The following is an 11,682-nucleotide window of genomic DNA, read 5'->3' on the forward strand; positions in this document are numbered from 1 at the left end:
TCAGCTTTCCCTTCGCCTCGATGGTTGTTCTGTCAGTCCATCCATCCATCTATCTATCTATCCAACTGTCTCTCTGTCTGCTCGTTGTCAGTTAGTTCGCATGACTCCAGAATTGAGCGTCAGTTGTCGTCAGTTCGTCTGCATCGCTCTCGCTCTATTATCTGCTGTTTGTTTATTTGCCTAACTGCTTTTGTAATACGATTCGTTCGTTCATTCGTTCGTTCGTTCGTACATCGCACAATATTTGCACTGTTGATTATTTTTTATTAATATTTGTATCATTGTTTGAACAAATTTCCACATGCAATGCTGCTCTCTTTCCACAACTAAAATTAGCCTAAACCAACATGTGAGAGAGCGCAAAGTTGGTAAATATAAATAAACAAACTTTGACAGTTGCAAATCAACATTGAATTTGTTCGTTTCTTTTTCCTTTTTTCCTTTTTTTTTATCATCGCCACACTAATTGTGGGCAAAATTTTAATGAAGTTTTCAACTGTCACTCAGCTGACAGGCTTCTCACCTGCTCCGTTGTTGTTGTTGTTGATGGGGGAGTTGGGAATGTGCAACATGTTGCAAGATCATCTAACAAGTCTCACAAATTGATTCTATGAGAGGCTGCCATACACTTTTCCAGCTCAAGCGTGTCTAATAACTTAATTCGTTGCGTTGCGTTGCGTTTCGTTTCGTATTCGTGGAAATGCATTGAGAGAGCATTTTCCTTCTCAGTTTCTCAGATAGACAAAACTTCGGGCGTATCTAAACACAGAAATCTAAAGCTTAATGGCTCATTAAAATAAAAAAACAACAGAGAAAAACACTAAAGAAGAAGAGGCAGCAAGTGGGGCACACACAAACACACACACACACACAGAAAGTATCTGTGTTTTGATTACAAATTTATTGTTGGTAATATGAATAAAAAATGAAAATGAAAATTCTTTATATCTCGCCACTCGACTGAGACTCGAACTCTAGGCTGGCTGCTAATTATGCATGCCACATATGCGGAGGCAGCCAAGCGCTCTCTCTCTCTCTCTCTCTCTCTTTCGCTCCCCATTAGAAATGCAATGCGATGCAAAAAACAGAGAAAAATAGAAAGGAATTATAATAATAATGCATCAACAAAATAATGAAAAATACAAACAGCGAATCACGCAGTTGGCCTACGAAATGAGCGCCAACATTCGCATCGTGTGAATTTCAATTAAACTAGCGGCAACAGTAGCTGCTTGCAACATCGACTGCTGCAACATCGACTGCAACAGCAACAGTTAGACGCACTGAGAGTCATGAGCTTACTGCTAATTAAATGCAGCATATGCTGCTAATTAAATTTATGGGCCCGTCGCAGCACAGCTCTGATTATCAAAAATTATTTATGCAAAATCTGACAGGAAATAGCTGCGAGCAACCGACAGCCAACAGCCAACAGCCAACAGCCAACTGGCAACTGGCAACTGGCGATGCATGGCTGATAAAGATAAAGCCGCAAGCCAACAATGTGAACTGCAACTGCAACTCTATCTAGTTGCAACTCCATCTACACAACTCCGAAGCTGGCTAATTTAATTGTACATAGTTTTTGGTTGCATATTTAATTATGTTTCACTTGCAACTAGCTGAGGTTGCTGTCAGCTCGGTTGCTGCTGCTGCTGCTGCTGCTGCTGGGGTGCATATTATGGCCATGGCTAATAAAACAGCCTGTTGCACGATGACTGTACTTTCAAGCTTGTTTGCACAACCCCAAAGTCAGTCTCAGTCGCAGTCTCAGATATTATCTAGATTGAGCTATTATTTAAGCACAGTCATTGGCATCGAGTATCTAACGCAAAGTCTATATTTAGTTGGCTAACCAAATGAAGTTCTTTTTTCTTCAAATTGCCATTCGCATTCGATTATAACAATTATTCTAATCATAGCCTCTGGCTTGTGTTTGATCTACACACTTAACAGATACTTTAATTCAAGTAACTTTAAGCTAACAATCAATTTTGTGGCGTCTTCAATTTGCATTTGAATTCTTTGTGAATTGTTTTGAATAAAGAACTATGTTTTACATTTAACAGATGCTAATTATGATGCGTCTTCAATTTGCATTAGCATTGTTTTAAATAATGAACTTTAATTTGTATCTATCAGGTACTAATTATGATGCGTCTTCAATTTGCATTTTAATTTTAACGGTCAAGTTTAAGTCTAGCTATACGATGAGAATCATTTTGAATATATGATAACTAACGAACTAACTAACTACTTGATCTATTAATTGTTTTTAACAGATACTTCAATTCAAGTAACTTCTATATAATAAACAATTGTGGTGCGTCTTCAATTTGCATTTCAATTCTTTGTGAATTGTTTTGAATAAAGAGCTACCTTTTGTATTTAGGAGATACTAATTATCATGTGTCTTCAATTTGCATTTGATTTCTTTGTGAATTGTTTTGAATAAAGAACTATGTTTTACATTTAACAGATACTAAGTATGATGCGTGTTCAATTTCATTTGTATTGTATTAAATAAAGAACTATAATTTGTATCTATCAGGTACTAATTATGATGCGTGTTCAATTTGCATTTTAATTAATAGGAATAATTGAATAGGAATCGTCTACAATATATCTAACATTCATCAGTTTATGAGTAGCAGATACTTCAATTTAAATTTAATTTAATTTTCTATTCGCATTTCAATTATATGTGACTTTTTTTGAATATATCTTTAAGTATGTAACTCTCCAAGCCTCATCAGCTTATCCACATACAATATATTAGATAAAGTTGTATTAAGAAGGTATATAGTATTACTAAGTCTTCCATTTAAATTTGAATCCACAAAAACTTAGTTCTAATATCTCTTTTAGTCACTCTTCAATCAATTGGGAATTTGTTGTAATTTAAAACCAACTTTATCCTATAAAAAAACACGCTTTAGTTTATGATATATTTGTATATTGTATTTAACAGATATCATAATTCAAGTAAGCTCGGTTTGATTTTGAAGATATTCATTCTAGCCATAAATCGATTGTGCTAAGTCTTCGATTTGAATTCTAATTAACAACAACTTAGTTGCAATATATTTCTTAGTCACTCTTGAATCTATTGGGAATTGTTTGGCATTTATAAGCAAGTTTTTCCTCTACAAAAACTCTGCTTAGTTTATAAGTTTATTACTCAATCTATATATTGTATTTATTATGCGGAATTGTATCGCTCGATTGACTTGCCAATCGCTTTGTGCATTCCTCAATGCGTTTGCTTGCTCGCATGATTCTATGAATGACAAATCCCACACGCAGGCAGGCAGGCACAAATAGATACATATGTATCTATGAGATACTCGTGTTTCTCTCTCTATCTCTGTGGCTCAGCAATGTATGGCAAACACTTGCACTATGCGCATAATCGACCAAGTAAAAAACAAACGAAACTCTTACATATTTATTGTGCCAAGGCGACGAGCCACACGAAATGACTCAGCATCGAATGTTGTTGTTGAAGAGGGGCAAAAATTCCACTGCTGCTGATGTCTTTATACTTATACACGTATGTCCACTCTGGTCAGTGTGTGTGTGTTTAATTCATTAAATTAAAATTAATGTTTATTTACGCGCAATTTTACAGCGTGCCTGAAATGTGGCGTTGCTGGCCAAAAGTATTGCCAACGGAGCATAAATTAAAATATATTACAAGCAGCAGCAACAACAAGTGAAACTTCAGCCCAAAAACTTGTTGTTGCCATTTAAAATTAGCAACTGCAGCAGCAGCAGCAACAGCAGCAACATCATTATTATTATTATTAGCAACATGAGCAACAACAACAACAATAACAAGTGCAGTTGTATCTGTATCTGACAGATACATTCGCAGAGCGTTTCCTTTCTGTGTGCGCTTATCTGCACATTGGAAATCTCGCATTTGCTTTTCATTTCACATTTAGCCGTTGGCTGCTGCCGTTGCCGTTGCTGCTGCTGCTGCCTTTTGCCTTTTTTGCGTAATTTAATTAGTATTCTGTGGCCAGAAATCCGATATTGTTTATGGCTCGGCTTTTGCACTGACATTGATTGACAGCAAATAGTATAATTTCAGTATCTACACTCGTCTCTCCCTCTCTTCTCTCTGTGTTTGTATCTGTATCTTTGCATCAAGATGACATTTCATAAAGTCTTCGCTTTGTTGTTTGTAGCGACTGATTGGCTAATGGTGCCCAATAATTTTCGTGCTGCAGCTGCAACTGCAACGACCCATTTTAATCAGTGGCAAAACATGAGCTCACACAATCAGTTGGCGATCAAATCAATTTTGGATCACACTGTCAACAGTTTTGTTGCACCAATGCAATCCAATCGCCACTCAGAGGCGTCGTTTCCAAAAGGGGACCACGTAATCACCTGATAAACTTTTGAATTCGAATTGAGTCACGTTTCCTGTCTTCTCTCACGAATGGTGAGTCAATCGCTCTCCTCTCTACAATCTACGCCTGTGTGGAGTAGCAGCTAACTAAATACATTTCAAGCACTATAATTAAATGATCGTTGGTCAGCGATAGGAAATTAAAAACGTTTTAACAGCGATACAAACTGATAAGGCCTCGGACCAAAGCCAACACACAAGCAAACGAGAAACCTCAAGAAAAATGTATAACAAAAGAAAAAACAACAGCAATGACATCGACAACAACAGCAACAACAACAACAAATGTGTAACAAGCGCGAGAACAAAACTAAATACAAACATATTTGACGATTAGTCCCATTATGTGTTTTTATTTCTCTCTCTCTCTCTGTGTGTGTGTGAGTTTGTCATTAGAAATGCCAATTGAACGTAATACGTCAAATGTTTAGTGAAATTATTTTTAATGAAATGTTGTGTCATTAGTCGACGGGCAGCAGAGTGCGAACGAGATAGAGATACACGTACTCAGAGATACAGATACACATTCGACAATGCAAAGGGGCGCGTCCGACTGAGGTCGTCATCGCCCCGCGATTAGCCGCATTCCCTCCCGCTATCTCTTCTCCCTCTTCCTCGCTCTCTCTTGAGTTGAGTATGTTTTGTTAATTTAGCTAAAAGTCCATTTAATATTATAGTTCTTATGACGAGCACATGCCAGAGAGCTGCCACTATTAACGTAATTGTCTCTAAGCCGGCATAAGCCTGCATTCCCTCTCTCTACTATATATGTGTCTCCATACCTTTCTCTATCTCTCTTTCTGTGTAATTGACATGATGTGTGACATGCAACACCAACAGGACAGTCATCATCATTATGGACAACAGTGCGTATTAATAACTGATTTTTAATGCAGCTGGGGAAGAAGTTAAAACCTTTAGATGTGATTTGAAGAGTGTGCAATTTATATAGTATTTATAGTATATACCATTATATAGATTATAGTATAGTATATATGTAGTATAAAATACTAAGTACTATAGTAGTTACAAACAAAGAGAACAAAGGGAGCTCTAAGAGATTTAAGAATACTTACGTGTCTTAGTTGCTTTGACTTAAAAATTTTGGTATATTTTTAACTCTATGGTATACTTTGAATATAGTCAATAAACAAAATGTGCCATATACCATATACAGCTGTTAGTATATTTTGGTATATTTTTAACTCTATGGCATATTTTAAACATAGTCAATATACAAAATGTGTCAATATACCATATGAAGCTGTTAGTAAATTTTGGTATATTTTTAACTCTGTGGTATATTTTGAATACAGTCGATATATAAAATGTGTCAATATACCATATACCGCTGTTAGTATATTTTCAGTATTTTTTTGGTATATCAATTTGGTATATTTTTAACTCTATGTTATATTTTGAATATACTCAATATACAAAATGTGTCAATATACCATATACTGCTGTTAGTATATTTTGGAATATTTTTAACTCTATTGTATATTTTGAATATAGCCAATATACCAAGTGTCTCAATATACCATATACAGCTGTTAGCATATTTTGGTATACTTTTAATATTATGGTATATTTTGAATATAGCCAATATACCAAGTGTCTCAATATACCATATACAGCTGTTAGTATATTTTGGTATACTTTTAATATTATGGTATATGTTGAATATATACAATATACAAAATGTGTCAATATACCATATATAGCTGTTAGTATATTTTCAGTATTTTTCGGTGTATTAATTTGGTATATTATAAAATGAATTCTAGACTGTTTTGGCCCAATATCCAGTATATTTCACATTCCATGGTATATTTTGAATGTAATCAATATCGCACACCTTTTTTATGTGTATGCAAGATTCTTTGCGTTTCATGTCTAATGCATGATGTAGGCATCAAATTAGATTACTTTGCACTTGTTTACACCAAATTAGCGTGCGTCTAACTCTTTGACAACCCACGCACAGATCGAGGGATATATCCAGAGATATAGACGGAAAGACAGAGAGAACAGACCGACAACAATCACTGGCGATGGCTGTAAAAGTCAAGCACTCAAAGAGAACTCAACACTTGCCTCGTTTTATGACATTTAGCAACGGTTAGTTGCATTTTACAATCAAAGTGATTTCCCCCCCTCTGATCCCTTCTCGCCACAGTACATTCGATTCAATTGGCGACTGGCGAGACTTGGTCTTCTCTCTAAATGCCTCACTTTACTTAAGCAAACAGATTTTTATCATCGCTGCCGTCGCGTCGTTTTATGAGCATCATCAAAAACTAATAAAAACTCAATGCGTTCTTTATTTGCAGGCGACCGAAGCAAAGAGTCAACAACAACAACAACAACAACAACGAGATGAACTTCTCGGCAACATGTTGCACACACTCGTGCAACTCGCCCCAGCAATTTGCATACAAATGTTGCCGTGTGGCACTTGAAAATGCATTCGCAATCACTGGAAAGGAAAAGAGACCACGAGTAAAACGCTTTGGCAGCGGGGGGCATGCAACAGACGATGCAACAGCAGCAGCAGCGGCAGCTGCCCCGTTTCATAATTTGATATTAAACATGCGCCTCGTATGTAGAACTTGTAAATTTGCAAATTGCTAAAACGCATGACAGCCGCCACAGCAGCAGCCACAGCAGTAGCAACAGCAGCTGCCCCTTCCTCCAAAAAAAAAAACTCTCTCATTCTTTACCTTTCTCCGGGAGTTCAAAAGGCATTTTAGCCGCGAGCGCTGCGTGAATTTGCATTTACATTACAAACTCGGAGTCAAACTCAAACTCAAGCCCGAAAACCCGCCAAGAACTTCAATGCAACCTCGTTCCTTCTCCTCTTCTCTTCTCTTCTCTCCCCTCCTCTTCTCAAACATTGCTCAATTGACTTTCAATTGCAAAACAAACAATACGAAAGCAAATCGTATAAAAAAAAACGCAGCTGAATTTATTTAAAATGTTTTCGCATTGTTGTCGATATGTTGATTTCCAAGTGCTCACAATGCGAGATATGAGCTCGTCTATATGTAGTATATATAGAATATCTGTTTGACATACTCATGTTTCCCGATCAATTGATCGCCTGGGAATGGAAGTGGAAGCTTTGCTGCCAAGTGTTTACTTAGCAGTTTTTTTTTTCTGTTTTGTTTTGCAAGCCAAAATTTGTTAATATAAAATTATGCTTTTGGCTCTGAAGTGTGCACACTTTTATTTATCTCAATGGGAAAGTTGGCTCAAGGTGTGTTTTGGCCTTTTGTCTTAATGCGCCTCAAATGCGGCTTATGAGCGAAGAGTGCAATTTAGCTGGAAACCTCTTAGCAAACTGCAAAAACTCTATAACAAAATATGCTCTTGATTTAAAAAAGGCTAGAAGAAGCTCTTGTGGGTATTAAGTCTTGTGAAGTTAATGATCAATTTTGATGTAGATTTCCAAATTTTTTTTAGTTAATATTTATTGTATTTAATATCTTGCTGCGAAAATTTGGCAAAGAAACAAATCTTAGTAAGACAAAAAAATATAAAAGAAAGCTAAAAACAAAGGAATATTAGATTAGTTTTTCACATTCGTAATTCGATTTTTATAGTAACTATTTTTAGTCAATTAAAGAGAAGACTTTTTAGGGAAAGCTTTCAACGGGGTGTATATTAATTATATATGTCTAAAATCACTAGTAAATTTAGCTTATTTAGCAATAAAATTCAGAGCTGTCTGAAATGTTTTATGGATTTTATTTTATTCCATAAATATTTAGAGTAAGACACGAATGAGTCTGCCCTTCATATTTAGGATTAATTGTGTACTGCTTTATGATAAACTCAACTTCAACTTTAATTTAAAAGTTTATCCTTATTATGATATACTATATATTTTATATATATTTCATATCAAGCAAACCTAATATTAAACTTCACGTTTGCAATAAAAAATTTCAAAGCCGTAGAAAACTATCTTGTGATATAATTTTATTCTATAAATATTTGGAATTAAACTTATAGTTTTGTGCCCACCACAATCAGGATTAAATTTGTATTGCTCTGAGATCAAGTCAGCTTCAAGTTGAGGTTGCAAGTTGCTCCTGGTTATGCTTGCAGCTGGTGTCATTGGGGCAGCAGCAGCAGCAGCAGCAGCAGCAATAGTTTGCCAACAGAGTTTTTCAAGACTTTTTCCGGTCCAAGCACGCAATTAGGCATAAATCATTTTTATGAGACATTTCCCTTAACAGGCAGCAGCAAAAGCAGCAACAACAACGTTAACTGAATATTAAATAGTCACGCAACGCGGCAACAAGGAAAACGCAGCTATCGAATAGGTGAAGGAAAAACATTTTGCTGTGAAAATCCATAATTTGAACGCAGCTAGAAAAGGATAACGATAAAGGTCAAGGCAGGCTGCACTGCTCGCACTCTCTGCGTGGAAAATGACAAGCAAATGGAAAACAATAATCAATAGGAGAAAACAGGAATAAGAACAAGTACAACAACACGAGGCAATGGGGAAGGGAAGGGGAAAAATGCTGCAGGGGAAGTTGGGAAAAACTCGGAGCCAACTGTCAGACAGAGGAGGCAAAAAAAAGAACACAACATACAGAGAGGAAGTCAATGTGCCACTTAAGCATGCGTGTAAGTGTGTGTAGTATGTGTGTGTGTGTGTGTGTGTGTGTGATGTGTGTGTTTTAGCCACCCCCACAGGACTCGAATGTGAGTGCGAATGCGAGTTCTTTTCTGGGTAGTTCATAACTTTTGTGACTTTTCTGTTCGTGGTGGTTTCTTGGCCCAGAGCTAAGGACGCAGGACTGCCATATTTGTGTTAGCACACACACACACACACACACACACATTCGAACACTCACATGTCGAGTGTTGATGTCTCGCTCTTACATCCGCGCTCTCTTTTTCAAAACTGTGCCAAAAACTTGGCAAAGAACTTGGCAACTGGCACACACACACACTCTCACACTCACACACTCACTTACACACACACACTTGCTGTAAATGGGTGTAAAAGTTGTGGCAAACTGAACAGTTATATATAGACGGTTATGGTTTATCGTTGGATGTGTTTATTTTTAGAGTTGTCGACAAAGACGCGGTTCAGAGAGCGCGTCAATCTTATCAGCGAGTACTCGCATTCGCACACTCACACATTCACTCGTATTCACACTCACACACACACTCACTTCGGGGCTTCGACACGTCGTCTCGATGAGCAATTGGAAAGCAATAAGCAACCGTTGCGAAATTTAAATGATGTCAGACCACAGACGGCAACGACTGATACTAAGCCGATGTTATATGCGTTATGTATTATGTATTTTTCCCCCCACTGATAACTGATAAGAGACCCACAGAGCCACAGAGAAACTCAGAGTTATCTGCAAGTCATTAGCTGGTGCGTAGGATTCCTCAACAGCTGATTTATGTCGTAAGTTCCATTGAAATTCATGAGTGATCAACAAGAATTATATTCAAACTGAAAACATAATAGCCAACACACACACCGAAAAACGCACACACATATTTCTAAAACGAATTTTCGAAAATGAGTGGAGAAACAAAGTCAGCAAAGTGGGGAAGAGTCTGCCCAACGCACAGATACGCTGTAAAGAAATTAAACTTTGAGATAGAGCAATTAGCTTGTTCAATTTTCAACAACTATTTCACAGACAATAAGATTACAATTATAAAAATATAAATGTTTCAATTAGTGGAAAAATATATTTATAAATGTTTATTTAAAAAGAAAATATGAGAATGTATAAAGTATGCTTTCATAGTTTAGTTGTGATGATTTAAGATTATAAGAAATTTTACCAAGAAGCATTAAATTTGTAGATTTTAAATAATTGCGATTATATTAGAAATTGTAATCTTTTCATCATTATAGGCAATATCTGTAGTTTTTTTAAATTTTGTTACTTTATCTAGGATTGAAGTCAGGAAATTTATAAAGTCAAGTATAAAATTGTATACGCAAAGTTCAGAACTAAAGATTAAAGGAAAATTGAACGATAAACAGAGAATTGATTAGAAGACTAGAAATAATTACGATTATACGAGAAATTGTAATCTTTTCAAGAGATTAAATACATCATTATTGGCAAGATATTTCCTTTTTTAAATTTTGTTCCTTTATCTACAATTGAAGATTAGAAGATTATCAATAATTGCGATTATATGTTAAAAGTAATCTTTTGAAGAGATTAAATACATCATTCTAGCCAAGATATGTACTTTTTTAAATTTCGTTACTTTATCTACGATTAAAGTCAGGAAATTTATTAAGCCAAGTAACAAAATTGATATTCAACGCCAGGAACTTAAGATTAAAGGAAAATTGGGCGAGAGATTAGCGATAAATGATTTCAATTCCATTTAGAGATTTTATTGTTGATTAGATTGCCAAGAATGAAATTCCAATGGGATATAAAATCTTGCTGGGAGATTAAATATATGCTGAATAACGTGCACCTGCCGCATCTCGAGATGAAGCATTACTTTCCTGTCGATATACCCTCTCTGTAAAAGTTTACTGGGTATGCAGACCTTAAGAAACGGGGCGTGCTACGAGCAATGAAAATGTGTGGCCGTTGTGGCTTTGGTTTCTGATTTTTTTTTTTGGCTTTTGCCTCTGCTTTTGGCTGCACCTACGCGTCGCGTCGCTTAAGATTTATATATATGGGGGAAACAACAGACTAGATACACACACACACACACTTAGACATAATAACGCCCTATGCTTTAGCATATAAAACAAATTATAATTTATATATTTCTCGCTTGATGTTTTTTTTTATTTGGGAGTTTCGACAACATTTGACAACAACACAGGCATATTAAATGTGTAAAATGAAGAAAGAAACAAGCAGAAAAATAATATTTATTAATAATAATAAATAGAAACCTGTCCATAGATTATGAAAGGAACTGTTGATGTATGAAATGTATGCGATGCGTTCGTATAAGCATAATCATAAATCTATTGGGCCCCGTCAAGGTGTGCGCTGAAGTGTCAGCCATAAATTTCAAATTTATGTTCATCTTTTCGGCCAAAGTCAAAGCACAGAGCACAAAGAAAATGCTCGCTATATGGCAAAGTCGAGTGGGGTCGAGACATTGCGATGAGGGGGGGAAGAGGAGACTTTAGTTAGCCATAAAATCGTATAATTTCAATTAAATGCTGCCACGACAGTTGCGTCATTTCGTCTGACACATTGGCCCGCTTATGGCGTTAATTTCCCCAC

General features: G+C 36.1%; 1 protein-coding gene across 1 annotated transcript in view; it reads left to right on the plus strand.

The window, feature by feature from the left end:
- Window positions 1–7,075, plus strand: part of LOC132792368 (uncharacterized) — a 40,693-nt gene extending 33,618 nt beyond the window's left edge. The window contains exon 4 of the mRNA XM_060801710.1: window positions 6,754–7,075. Within this exon, the coding sequence (XP_060657693.1) occupies window positions 6,754–6,882 (129 nt within the window). The 3' untranslated portion in view covers window positions 6,883–7,075. The remainder of the gene's footprint in view (window positions 1–6,753) is intronic.
- Window positions 7,076–11,682: the final 4,607 nt, after the last annotated feature.

This window comes from Drosophila nasuta, chromosome 3 (genome assembly GCF_023558535.2).
Source record: "Drosophila nasuta strain 15112-1781.00 chromosome 3, ASM2355853v1, whole genome shotgun sequence".
NCBI lineage: Eukaryota > Metazoa > Arthropoda > Insecta > Diptera > Drosophilidae > Drosophila > Drosophila nasuta.